Source organism: Lepisosteus oculatus, chromosome 17 (genome assembly GCF_040954835.1).
Source record: "Lepisosteus oculatus isolate fLepOcu1 chromosome 17, fLepOcu1.hap2, whole genome shotgun sequence".
Classification (NCBI taxonomy): domain Eukaryota; kingdom Metazoa; phylum Chordata; class Actinopteri; order Semionotiformes; family Lepisosteidae; genus Lepisosteus; species Lepisosteus oculatus.
In genome coordinates this window covers 3,319,061-3,333,275 of record NC_090712.1, presented here as the reverse complement: position 1 = coordinate 3,333,275, position 14,215 = coordinate 3,319,061, and the positions used below count along the sequence as shown (strand labels likewise).

The 14,215-nt window shown below is 46.8% G+C and overlaps 1 protein-coding gene across 4 annotated transcripts in view; it reads left to right on the top strand.

The window, feature by feature from the left end:
• The first annotated feature begins 3,136 nt into the window (after positions 1-3,136).
• Positions 3,137-14,215, top strand: part of rtn4a (reticulon 4a) — a 28,529-nt gene continuing 17,450 nt past the window's right edge. Inside the window, exons 1-3 of one of the 4 annotated variants that reach the window (XM_015362459.2) lie at positions 3,137-3,937; positions 10,747-10,803; positions 11,475-13,904. In XM_015362459.2, the coding sequence (XP_015217945.2) occupies positions 3,490-3,937; positions 10,747-10,803; positions 11,475-13,904 (2,935 nt within the window). In that variant the 5' untranslated portion in view covers positions 3,137-3,489. Of the gene's footprint in view, positions 3,938-8,518; positions 8,555-10,746; positions 10,804-11,474; positions 13,905-14,215 lie in introns of all 4 variants that reach the window. The other 3 variants (XM_015362460.2, XM_015362461.2, XM_015362462.2) reach the window with 3 other exon arrangements.

The following is a 14,215-nucleotide window of genomic DNA, read 5'->3' as shown; positions in this document are numbered from 1 at the left end:
CATGTAAAACAAGACATTAAGAGTTAAGAGTTTTAATGCTGTAAATGCTGTAAGGTGAAGCTGGCATGAGCTTTGATGAGGCAGTATTGTAGTAAGTAGTTAAAACAACTCACACCTGAAGAAGGCTTCACATCCAAAACATTGTGTTTTTTTTCTTCTCTTTTCAGCAGGGAATAAACCTATTACTTGTTCCCTTGCAGCCTACGCATGCTGACGCAGCTCCCCACCTGAACTACTGTAAAAACAACGTACTTGTAAGCTTAAGCCTTATTGCCACATGTTGTTTTAAGACGTGTATGTCTCTCTAATTTATTTTTACTTCCACTGTATCTTTACTTGGAGATTTTGTTCTTCGGCCAAAGTCCTTCTTGGAAACTGGTTAGATCAGCAACTGGGCCCACTGCTCATATCCAGAACAAGCAAACTGGAACCCAGCGACAGTGGTCACTGTCTATTGTGGAAAGGCCATGGAGCTGTGTGTGGCACAGAGTAAGGAGATAAAAGGAATGATTAAACACAAACTGGGGCTGCTGGATAAAGGTGTTGATTGGTTTTAAACTGCTGGCAGAAAGCAATCAGTTTGAATTACTGGATTGGGGAACCGGATATCTGTTAAGCACATGTGCGGCAGAGATACACAGGACAGATGTGTGTGTAACTCAGCCAGCATGCACTGTATGTGGTGCAACAGTCTAGGGTGGGATAATGGGAAGTTGTGGTCATATGTACACAGATAGGGCAACTTTCACACTCTTCTGGGGAGAGACTGCAGAGGACGGAACAGAGAATCACGCAAAACAAAGCCCCCAAGATGGAGGGGTAGTTCAGTGCATCTCTCAACGTTGCAGTACGTACTGTCAGCAGGGGCTCTATCTCTTATAGAGTCGAAAGATCTGAGCCCTAAAAATAGCCCTGGTGCCTCAGTTTAGACCGCAGCTATTTCTGTTACAATACGAGAAACAGCCTGTTGCGGGGGAAAGGGACTTGGCTTTCGAAATGCCTCGTAGTCCCAGTATTGGACCAGCACAGAGGTGACAGAGGTAACCACAGGGCACGAGTCTTTGTATGTCACATTACGATAAACAATACAGTATATCTGCACAAACTGTAGAGGTGGATGTCTGCCCCGTGCATCATCAAAACATGGGAAGAGTTAATGTAATAATGTTAATGTTGCTTTATTAGCCCTATACAATTTCTTGCATTAGGAATTCGGCTTTTCACATACCCCAGCTTGCTCTCCATGAGACACAGACACATATACAGGGAGAGAAGCTTGGGATCAGAGCACAGGGTCTGCCATTGTACAGCGTCCCTGGAGCAGTTGGGGTTAAGGGCCTTGCTCAGGGGACAACAGAGTAGGATTCCTCTGCCGGCTGCAGGATTTGAACCGGCAACCTTCCAGTCACAGGCACAGATCCTTAGCCTTCGCTCCGCCCGTTACTTGTTACTAATGAGAGGAGGCCTTTCAGCCCATCTAGATTGTTTGTAATAATAAACTCCTTAAACTTATATAGCGCTTTTCTGGACTCTACACTCAAAGTGCTTTACAGGTAATGGGGATCCCCTCCACCACCACCAGTGTGCAGCCATAGTGCACCAGTACACTCCCCACACACCAGCTCTCAGTGGGGAGGAGAGCAGAGTGATGAAGCCAGTTCAGAGATGGGGGTTAGGAGATCATGACTGGTAAAGGTCAGGGGGAACTTTGGCCAGGACACTGGGGTAACACCCCTACTCTTTTCAAGAAACACCCTGGATCTCGTCCAGTTGTCTCTTTAAGACCTCTGGGGTATCAGCTTCAACAACAGGGCTGGCTAGCTTGTTCCGGGCTCCCACAACCCCATTGTGTCTGTTTGTGTTCAAGCTCAGGTGTTGGTGAGTTTCAGTGCTGGCGTCTTCCTATCCAAACAGCACAGACTCGCAGGGCCCATCGTACAGCAGAGAAAAGACTGGCCTCGAGCCACTTTACAAAGAGGAACGCGCACTGAAAGAGCACATGTCTGCAGGCACAGCAGAGAAAATGAATGGCTGAAAACAAAAAAAAGGGGGTTGTATCGGCAGCTGTCAGTAAAATTAACCCAAACGCAGAGAGGCAAAGAGAGATGAATTAAAAATGAAAGCTATTGTTAATGGCTCATTCATTTGCCAATGTGTCAGGCTTCACTGCTGCTGTTTACGTCTCAGTATAATGGAGACCCAGGCCAAGTTTGTATTGTAAATAGCTGAAGAGCAAGGCAGCTCTTACAACTGTAACTGCAGACATCTGCAGTGTGTCACAATCAGCGAGGACTCACGTGGATTCTTTCTCAGCTCTCCGAATTGAAAAACAGTGGGCATTGCCCACACCAAAAGGCCAGGAACTGACCCACAGGAACATACAGATTTTCTTAATCACCTAAATATTTAACGAGCTCCCTTTTGTAAACTTGAAGGGACACAGCTGTGTGTCAGCTCTCATAATTCTGGCTCTTTTTTTCGGAGTCATCCAGTAATTAGATGAGCTGATGTAACAGAGGGGAAGTCTATGAGGTCACCGAGTGCAGTCAAGGTGACCAATACTATACAGAAATACCTCTTTTGGGATGACGGTAAAAAAAAAGCTATAATACGTTATAGCTTGTTATAACGACTGGAATGTTATAATACGACTGGAATTCATTTATCTTCTCTTCCAAGGTTTGAATACGTCTTTACTACACGGTCTGTCTCTCACTGCTGCTTTATCAGCTACAATAACTGGAACATCTCCTTTTTATGGCGCACTGACAATATCGCCAGAGCCTTTATCGATCACAGCCTACACGCAGGACTGTATATCGTTAATTATTTACTTTAACAGCGAAGGTTAGGCCCGTGAAACCTGCCAGTGGTGGTACCGGCGTTTTATAACATCTTGGGGAAAAAAATGCACGCTTTTCGCTACAAGAAATGTTGCAGATAACTTTCGATCTGCTTTGTCACACTTTTCACGTATCCTCGTCTTCCGTGGTTACAGCCGCGTTACTAAGCAAAACTCCCAACGACACCGGAGATTGAAACCGCTGCAGATTGGTGGGAGCCGGGGGATGGGCGTGGTCCTTTGTTCGGCCCTCACCTTCGTGGCGGGGCGGTAGAAAAATAGTTGGGAGGGGGGAGGGAGGAAGAGCCGGGTTGGTCGGGGCGGACGTCAGTCAACCGAGATCGGCGCGCTGATTGGCCGAGGTCCGCTGAAGGGCTCCTCCGGGCACCGCAGTGTGGCGCGTTGCGCGTGCGAGAGGCTCCCTGTTCTGTCCTACGCTCTCGTGGCCGTGGCGCACTTGTTCAGTTCATCTCCGCCGGAAGGCAGCGACTAGCCAGCCCAGCGCAGCTACTCGGGGGGGGAGAGAGAGAGAGAGAAAAAAAAGGAGCACTTTCACTAGAAAGGTGTGTGTGTGGGGGGGAAAATCTTGGGTACACACCTTATAAAGAAGGGCTACACAGGGGGCGACTCCGGACACGAAAGAGGAAATGGAAGACGCGCAGCACATCTCGTCCACGACGCCCGGCGTCGATGAACTCCGCAAACTTCAGGGGGACCCCGACAAGATGGACGAGAGCAAGTTGTACGACGAAGCCGCCGGCTATCTGTTGCAGGAGAGCGGCGGCGGCTCGCCCAGGCCGCTGGCCGACGACGATATCCTCGACCTGGCCGGCGGCGCCCGGGATGCTCTCCTCCGGCACCGCTCCGCCACCCCGCCGGGGACCGGGGACCCGGACAGGGACCTCTACTCGGAGTTTGCCCCCGCGGCCGAGCCCGGCGATCTGCTGACGGGGATGGGCGGCTTCGGGGCGCCCTCGGTGAAGCAGGCGGCCGATAGCCCCCCGAAACCGGAGCCGCCCAGAGCCGCCCCGCGGAGCCCGGCCAGCGACCCCTCTCCCGCCTCCTCCTCCTCCTCCTCGGCGGCCTCCTCCCCAGGTGAGCACCGGTGCCCCTTTCGGAGGAAAAAGACAGTTTAATTTAGGCGTGTCTGAAGCGGGTGGGTACTTCACCCGGCCCACGGCCCCTGGGGGGGCCGCACTTCTGTCTCGCGGAAGTTGGGGCGCTAGACAATGGCCGTGGCTGCGCCCGAGGAGCCGGGAGCCTTTGTCGCGTGTGTGTTTGTGTTCCTGTATTATTGCACAAATAAAGCACAACTTCAATGCCGCGTTCCCGAGGCGGGGGGTGGCCCGGAGAAGCGCGGTCCGATGACTCTCACGCCGGTGCTGCCCACCTGTGTCGCCCCGGCGAGACGCGGGGGATCCGGGGGACCCGCAGCCGCTAACGGCTCCTTCTCAAACGGAAACGCAGTGCGCGGCTGAGAGAGATGAGATAGTTGTTTGCCCCTTTTGCACAGTATTTTAGGATCGCGTCCTGTGTGTGTCTGGGGGGGGTGGTAGTTCGTTTTGGGGTTGTTTTGGGGGGGTGAATTGTCCCTGAGTCAGCAGCCATTTTTCTCCAGCTCCTGGGTGGTCGAGATGTAATCAGGGGGTCGGGATAAGGACCTGTCTGTGTCTTGTCTGTGTGTGTTTTAGTTGCTATGGCGTAGTCCCATACCGGGGAGAGCTTGCACAGACCGTCGCGGCCGTCAAAAGATGTTTTTTTGTAATTCTTTTGCTGACGACGGGACTCCCCCTCCCTCCTGACTGATGCGCTATAATGCCGGCCAGGCTCTTGTCTCGGCGAGGCGGCTGGCTGGCTGCACTCGGACCCGACATCCCGATCCGGTTCGGGTCCGGTGTTCCGGGGTGGATCGACCGATGGGCGTGGGTCCGACAGGTGCTGGGAGTGAGATGGCCCGAGCAGACAGCCCCCCCGGGGGGGAGGGGGCGCAGATTTGGCCAGCTGTAGCCCTGGGGACGCTGTTTGGGACCCGACCCCCCCGCTGATCTGTGTGTGAAGTGATTAAGCTGCTGGCTTTTCTGGGGGGGGTGAGAGAGGTGTAGCGCAGTATCTGGGGGGGAGGCGACAGCAGGCGCACAGGTCAGGAGGCCCTGGTGGTGGGCCGGGCTGGGCTTGCTCCGACGCCGAGCAGACTGCAGCGCCAGTCTGCGCCCACGGCCTTGGAGAGGCGGGTGCGGTGTGTCTGCAACAAAATGATCTCCGACAGGAAAGTAGTCTCCATACGGAAACAGCGGACGAGCGGCCAGACAGAAATGAGAATCCCGCACATGTTCTTTAAGGGAAAGAAAGACCTCATCATATCATCCAGGCGAAACCTGTGGCTTCTTGATATCCGCGCTGTACCCCGCGCCGGGGAGGGGTACCTCCGGCGCCGGCTTTGTTTTAGTGGGTGATGTCATGCTCTGCGGCCGACAGGGGCCGTAATATACGATCCCACAGATAAGCACATGCTCGGCTACTCCTTATTTGTTTAATTATTTACAATAAAATACCTCTCGTTCTTTCAATTGACACACCGCCCTATGCGTCTAAACAATCGTATTAAAAAAAAAAGTGCAATCATAGGGATATGAATTAGACTTTCTCCAAGGCAGGCAGATAGCCACAGTATTCTGTCTCCAGTGCTTCTCAGGGTATTGTTTTAAAGCCCAGGGGATTTGGCCTTGATCTGTTTATCTTCCATAATCCCTTTGTACTGTAGCTGCTGATGCATATGTACCTACACCAGTTTCACATGCTGCACATGTTTTCTTCAGCTCCTTCCAATGTAGGACTTCTGTTCATGCAGGCTCGTTTACAAGGCATTCATGTAATATGTTCTGTAAGCATGTTACACGTTTTTTTTCCAATTAAACTGCTTCTCCTCCTCTACCCAAATTTCGGGTTTAGAAGAGAGACTTTGCTCTTATGTGCTTTTTTGGGCCAGATTTAGGAGCTTCATGAAAATGCCGTACCTAGCTCAACAGGACACAGAAAACCCATTTGGACAAATTCAGTTAAAAATGGCGTTTCATGTTTTATACTTTATATAATAATGTCGAGACGGTTGGTTCTGAAGGCCTGTGGGTGATGTTGCCTAGCCAGTTCAGGGAAAAGGGTTAATTCTCAATAACTTTGCCACCTTGATTGGCTTTTCAGAGGTCATGCCATTTAGCAGTTTGTTGTGTTTACTGGGTTTCTAAGGACCAAACTAATATAATCATCAGCTGCAGACCCTCAGATTATCTGAGTGCATGTAGCGTGACTGTGAGTCACTATTGCCACAGCAGCTGTGTAAAAGACTATCCAGTCGGTGGTTGCTTCCTCTAGGTAAGAGATGACAGTGCAGTTGCTGTTTTTAACCCCTCAGAGGAGGAGCGTTTTGTTGTACAAGGCAGTGGAGTAAGCGTGTAAAGTGCATGGGTCAGAGCTTAGCTGCTGGCATGGGCTTCCAGGCACTGCCCTGCACTGTCTTACTCCTCCACCCCAGTTACCAAGGCCCGTCTGCTCCTGCTGGTCTGATTAGCCTGCGGGAGAGCACATTGCCCTGTTGAGAAATCTTACAAATCAGAGCTTATGACAGGCTGGTGTCAGATTGGGTGTGCGCCCAGAAAGAAATGCAGTGAAATAAGAGATAAGAATGACTTCCTAATTTGGGCACTTCCAATGGTTGCAGTTTAGCAATGACTCGGGTGAAAATTGTTGTTGATTCCTTGTTAGTCAGTTTAGTCAGTAGTGTTTAGGGGATTTCTGCTGCCTTTGCTTCAGAACCTAGACTTTCTCTGCTTGAGTTTCATGTTAAGCTCTACAAGGATATTGTTCTGTCTGTTTTAATCAACTAACTGTGCGGTGAGGATCTGTCTGGACAGGCTTTATCATTAGCTTAATATGTTAGATTTGTTTAAATTACTTCTGCGCTCTGCGTGATTTGTGAGAAATTTCATTCCAGCCGTGTGGAGGTTAGATTATGCCTTCTCCTCCTTTATTAGGGTCATGTTTAAATGTTTTTTTTACTTGCGGCTTTAATTGCTTTCCACTCGGGCTGGAATGTGATGCAGTCATGCTGCCCGTATAGCATGGCAGTGCTGTTCTTGGTACCAGGCAATGCCAGATGACAAATTCTTGTCCATCATATCTGGTCTTCATAAACTGGATCCAAGTTAAGAATGACAGCAGTTCAACGTGTACTGGGATAAGATGAGTGCCTGCCTGCATCTGATTGACAGTGCAGTACCCGTATTTTGTTTCCCAGTGAAATAAGGACAAGCCTGAAACTTAAGATCTCATTTGTTGATTAACACTTTTGTTCTTGGGTGTCGCTACACTTAATGTTGTTCAGCATGTATTCCTCAGAGCTGGAAAACCAGTTCTTCTCCTTTCCCCAACATGACTTCTGTTCTGTTCACACATAAACCGTGTGAACTTTAAATCGTGTCTGCAGGCGTGCACTTTCTTTTTGTGCCCGTTCAGGCTGAGAAATGGCAGTTTAGCCACAAAAGAAAAAAAAATCCCACTACCACCTTTACCCATGTTAATCCAGGCGACAGGTGGAGTTCGGCATCGTCTCGGTTTGCACTAGAGGACTCCTGAGTTATAGGGCACATTCCAAAACCTGGACTCCGACTTTTACCATCATAATCATAGCTGTTATCTGAATGAAGAGTATAAAGATAACACTGAATTTTTGAAGCCATTTAGGTAGAAATAGGTTTCTAGATTTAGGTTTCGGTTGTTGCTTTCTTCGGGGAAGAAAGGCCAGAGTGTCTGAGTAGCAGTGTCCAGCTGTGGGACCGCTGTCACTTCAGGGCCCAGAATGATTCACTTTCACTGCGGGAATCACGTCCCTGTACACGACAGGCTCACAGCTCCTTAACCTGCACATCACAAGGGTGTAGTGCTGGATCCCTGTGCTACAAGTACACTGTCTAAGCACTGAAAAAGAACTGTCAATTTCAAACACTGTTTTAAAAAATTGGGCACTTTTTAAAATTCTGTTGCATGGATTGCTGTATATGCACTCATTAAGCTTTCACACTTCAGGGAAAGCAGCAGAGCAGATCAGGAGTGAGGAGATCCCAGCGGCTCCAGTCACTCCCCCAGTGAAGTTAGATCGAAAGAAAATAAAAGAAATCTTGGGTATAAGCAAGCCATATTTTTTTTTTCTCTGTACAGGTCCTACAATCAATTGGTAAAAGTGCAGCCAGGTCTCATTTTTCCTGAGGCTACTGCATTGCAATTTGAATGATAAACAAATTCTTTTGTCAGCCTTGACAGTTACTTTCCTCTTCTCTTATCACAAATGGATTGTACGTTATAAGGATATATTTCTCCACTGCATCAAATAATGTTTCCTGAATCTAATCTTCTGCCAGGTGACAGTAGATCTTAAAAATCATAACCTCTTTGGAAGTTGGACGAAGCCTATAGCCATAGTCTACTGAACACTTTGAATCACTGAACTATTTTTCAGTACAAGTTAGACATTATTAGATTCTGCTGGTGCTGCCAAAAAGTTTGTTTATTGAAATTGTCGGCTGATAGGGATCAGACCATCATTGAGTCTCGGGAGAGATCCCTGGTGTTGTGTGTGTTTGAAAATGCTCAGTATAATGATGTCTCTTACTGGTTTGTTTTCAGGATTCTTTTTCCTGGATTGGAAACTAGACCAAAGAGGTAAATACAGGAGGTAAATTCAATTCCCTCCCAAAAAATCCAATCAAGTTTGATCTTGTCCGTGATTCCAATTGACCACACTGATAATCGGAGGCAGACACTGGGATTGGTAGTGGTTATGGTGATTATCATATGCTGATTGATGACTCTGGAAATCTTCAACTATCTGGTCATTTAATAAAAATTATTCTATTTATCAATCCACATGGAATTTCAGAACCATTAATTTTGTCATCATTGATTTCCTTTCTTCAAAGTTATATTACAATGTTTAAGTTTTTCCTGTGTGCATGTCTGGCAAACGTTTGATTTTTAAAATGTGTTGAAGTGCCGAAGCATCTGCTCCAAATGGTCTGTAACATTTAGTTTTGCTGTAGAAAATGTTAAGTAAACCTCTTTGTCATGTTAAGCACTGCTACAGTTTGTTTTTGAGTTGCTGATGACGGGTTGTGTAATTTGAAATTATGAGTATTTGAGAATTTTCTCCCCAATTTCCCTGTAGTTTTGCGTTGGGGAAAAATCTGTGATTCTCTCAAGTTAGAGACTTTCTGATGTTGGCACTGAAAAGGTGTGGTCACTCTACTCCTTGAGTTCAAAAGAATATATTAGTAATAGCAAGGAAGTAGATTATATTGGAAAAGCACAGGTCTAGACAGGTTGTGCTTTTATTTCCTATGATCCTCACTTAAAACTGAAGTGAATGAAATTGTAGCCATTTTCATAAGTGAAAAGTAAGACCATTATTTAATTACTTTATGGTTTCCTGACATTGAGGAGCAGTGGTGCAGTATAGTGAGTACTGGTGCTAGCCCCGGTGAACGGGCATGTATTGAGATTGAAAGAATATGGAGGAAGACCTTAAAGAAATGTTCACTGCAGGGTATAGCAATCGGGAAGAATTATGGTGAGAACAATGAGAGCATTGCTTGTGCAAAATCATGTGCAACAGACCATCCTACTAGTAGGATAGTTGCGTGATGCAAATAGCTGCATTAGTGGTAAGTCTGTTTCTTGGTGTCTGAAAGACAGGATTAGTTTCATATATGGTGCTGGCATACAGGCCTCGGTATAAAGCTGTGAAACTAGATGGATCTATATTCCCTGTGGGAAGTGTGTGTGGTTCATCTTGGAGGTATCATTTCCACTTGCGCTCTCTGGCTTTGATGTGGCGTTGTCACAAAGGCTGGAGTATGTTCTACTGTGGATTGCCGGTTTTTATTCAGTTGTAGTTGAGCAATCTCTTGCATTTATCTAGAAGGTTCCCAAAGCACTTCACCCTTGGGGGGGGTGACCCCTGTTTTGAAGTCCCCACCTGGGGTTGTTGGTGACTGCTGCTTTGCAAAAGCAGCCTTGTGGCCCCTGTCATCTAGACCTTGGTTTAAAATTTCAGTTTCAGTTGGATGTAGAGGAATTCACATGAAAGATCTCTCCAGACAACGCGTTCGGGTGGTCCACTGCTGTACGGTGTATTGTCAGGTTTGTAGACTTAGGAGGCTGTTTTTGCATAGCTTGCTTGCCGGTCAGGTGATCCCCAGATCCCAGCTGGTTGTCTTCAGCTTCAACAACGTGGCTGTGCAGCTTGTTCCCCACTTCTACAGCTCTTTGGTGACCTCTTAAAACATGGTAAGAAACTTGATGTTTATTGGATTTTTGTTCAGTTGGATGCAGGGATTTTGTCTGTTGTTGCCATGTCATTTTGTCTGACCCTTCTCTTTCGTGATGGTTTTAAAGACAAGAATTGTATAACCGAGGACTGTATGTGCAGCATATTTTAATTTATAATGACCACTTCTTATTTTCTTTGGAGCCACAAATTTCTCTTCATTTTATCGGTTAGGTTTAAGAATCTCTGTTCCTTAAGTACTTTCCTGATCTATGTCAAGCCAATGTATGTCTCAGCGCAGTTTGTTTTAATTGTGAAAGAGTTCAGAATGAGACATTGACCGCAGAGCTTATGTGCACCGTGATGGTGTGATTGTAAATAGATTGGCGTGAAGAACTTAACCTAGGTCATGCAGTGCATTTGCAGGACATGTCTGAATTTAATAATTTCGTGACTTCATCTGTGACTGACTGCTTGGTATGCTTACCTCTTGTTCTCTTCCTGTTCCCTGGGTGCCAGAATGCTGTGCTTTCTTCGAGACAGCGGGCACTTGGTTAGCCGCTCTGAGCTGATCTTGTTTGTTTTTCAGATGAACCCATTTTTTCTTCTTCTGCTCCATCTCAGCCTCTGGTGCAGTCCTCTGCAGGCAAGTTCTTTCTCTGCTGGCCCCGTCTTATCTGCCTCACGTACTGTTTCATATTCAGCTTCTGTTCTTTCCTGAGTTTCCCCCTCCTTGATAGGCTGCCCTGCTTGTTTTTATGTGCCTAAAATACATTGCTGCATGTTTAGGTCTTATATCATCCATCTGAGTGTTTAGTTGCATGGAAAGTTTTAGGCTTTTGATTAACTATTCTTATAGAAGATTTATTGTAATTTGTCCTTGTATTATGGAAACAGCCTTTCGTCTAGACCCTCTTAGATGCTACCTCATAGATCTAGTTTTACCAACTATTGTTCACACTTAGTAAATCTGGTATCTTGTTTGCTGACCCTGTATACCTGGTGTTTTTCCCTCACTGGTTTGCAAAGCACATTGCAAATACATACCAAAATCATTACTCCATTATCCTGTTCAGGAAAATTGAAAATATGTAAATTGCATTTATGAATTCTTCCCCCATACATAACCAATTAAGTTAAAAAGATGATATTTTTATAAAATAAATAATTTATTTTCCATAACATCTCTAATGCTTGTGCTTTTGCTGCCATTATTGATGGGGAATGCCAGATTAGAGATGTAGATGTGACTGATGAGATGTTGTGAGTCGATTGTCTCTTGATGTGTGGCATTTTCCTTTCTGTCCGTGGGCACAGAGAGGTCTGTGGATATGCAAGAGCAACCATGTAGCACTCGGCCAGTGGATCAGAAGGAGGGCACTTCTGTGCTTGGGACTGTTGCTCCTGTTTCCTCTACATCTCCTCTTCCTTCTCCTGACTCTTTGGAAGAACTGTCTCTTTCTGAAAGCCCCAACAAAGCCCTTTCTTTGGCTGCACCCTTTGCATCCTGTCCAGTGCAGGTTGCAGACGCTTTTGCTCAAATCGTTGTCCAGGATGTGCCTTTGAATGAAGAGGTGAAGAATTTTGAATGTAAAACTCAGACTGATAACATGACACTAAGGCTTGATGCCCATCAAGCAGACAACCAAGTAAGACTAGATGACGTTAGCATGAAGATTGTCCCCGATCTAGATGCATCACAGATTGTTGCTCCGTCCTTGTTTCCACTACAAGAGACCCTTAATCTGAGCCAAGACACTGTGTTGGATCACAAGGAGGAGGCCTCTTGCACCCTTGAAACGCTTCTTGCAGATAGTGCGTCTTTAAAGACTGTTGTTATGGAACCAGAGAAGCCAGTATTCTGCAAAGACAGTGAGGTTATGTTCTCCTCTGATATAAAGTTGGGGGATTCAAAAGAGACTTATGAGGAGGAGAAAATGGATAGTGACAGAGAGGAGCGTGATTCATATCCACACACTTCTGAGGAAGCAGCTGGATCTACTCTGCCACAGTTACTCCCAAACACAGAGACCTCACAAGGAGTTGGCACCCAACATTTTGTTACTTATGCTACTTTTGACCCAGCAGTGAACTTTGACTCTCCTCCGTCTGATTCTAAAGATGACAGCAAAGTGTTGGATGTACCATCTGAGGATGATTCTGCATTAAACGCTTCAAGTTTTAAAGTCGGCTTGCCAACAGGTCAAGCAGAAGTTGGCCATGAGGTTCTTCTTGAACTGAAGACCTCTGCCGCCCTTGACACATCAGTCCAGAAGGAGTCTTTGCGTGAACTGTCTCCCATTGACGTTTCTAGTGGTGGTCTTCCACAGTATAGTGAAACAGTATCTGAAGATAAGGCTGCAGAAATGTCGGAAAGCCCTACACCGGACTTGGTTCAAGATGCGTATGATAATGATTTGCAAGATTTAACTCCGACGAAACATCAAGAAGAAACCCCTGTTGATTTAGTTCAGATGATCTCTGATTCAGCCTATGAGCCGTTGGATCCTTCGATGCACCTTCCCCCATCTACCAAAGAGTCTGAGGGATGTGCTGCACCGCCTTCACTGCCAGACATCCTGAAGTCTTCTCCCCTGGGCTCTAGCAAACCCGAAATTGTGTCGTCGGAAGGGACTCCAGATTCCGAAACCAGCCCTGATCAGGAACATCTGCAGGAGCCTCGCGATGTTTCCCCCTCCATCGAGGCGGCAAAGCTCACTGCTTTTGAGATGGACTCAAAAATCCCTCATTTCCGCGAGACTGCTGGGCAGGTTGCATTTGAAGAAGCTGAGAAGAAAGATCGTGCTTTCGAACAAGTCGCAGATAAAGGGCTTAGCACCTGTGACCTCGTTAAAGAAGCACAAAGCACCACAGACCACAAAGATCAGTTCAGGATGGAGCCTGATGGAAAAGACTGGATGAATTTTACGTGCCCGGATGCTGCTCAGTCATTGGGCAGTCATGAATCTCAAAACCCTGAACCACCAATAGATTTAACCGCCAGTCATGCGCCCAAAGAGAGTGTTCCTGAAGAATCCGATTCTGAGAGCCCCATGACAGATTCACTGTCTCCCGTCTTGGAAGCAATGGCAAAGAATCCAGCCATCTTTCAAGTTGAAATCGAAAGGTATCAAAAGGACACCGAAACCTCCACAACCCCAGAAACCCAGAGTTATCCAGAGAGCGGGACCTTTCTGGAAGAGGCAGATGAAAGCGTGGAGCTGGAAGAAGCGTTTGAGCAGGAGGGCTCCTCTGAAGAGTTTGAAATGATCGAGAGGCCCCCTGTTGGTTCAAGAGGCGTTATAGACGAGTTTCTGGAAACGTTGGATAACTCCAAATTTGCAAAGACATCCGAGGCAGGTACAGATGATGAACCATCTCCAGGGTTTGGAAAGGATGAGTTAGTCCCAGATATAGATACAGAATTTCACGTCCGCTCACAACTAAACTCCTACACAATTCTGTCTGAGCCTACACCCGGGCCTTTACCGCAGAAGGTACTGCTGGACCTGCAAGCCCCAGCGGTCTGCTCAGAAGAGCCCAAGATGGGCCAAGCCCAAGAAATAGTTCCAGAAGATGTCCACTTGCATGACCCTCGTGTGGACTCCACAGTGGAAGAAACCGAAAAACTTGTTTCTCCTCCTCCTCCTCCACCTCCGACAGCTGAAGACAAGCCCTCGTCCCGTGAAAAGGCTCGCCTTGAAGCCCCAAAGGCTACTCACTTGCCACCCCTGAACACAGAAAAAGGTAATTTCCAGCATGCACGTGTGCACCATCCTGTTTGGCATGAGTTTCCTTCACCTCAGGGGCCACTTGTCATTCGTCTTTTTTTTTTAATGTGAACCTTTCCACTGTGGTGTATTTCCACTTTGGTTTCCCTTTTCCTGCATGCTGATGATCGTTCCACAGTAGAGATGGCCTTAATCTTTTGTGTCTTATGTGGCGAGAGTTGATGACTCTTTTCATTGTTCATGCCTTTGTGTTGCGTTGTTTTTCATACCCATTCGTTTTTAGAGTAGCATGCTTTCAGTAGATAATTACTTGGTAAGTATTGAATA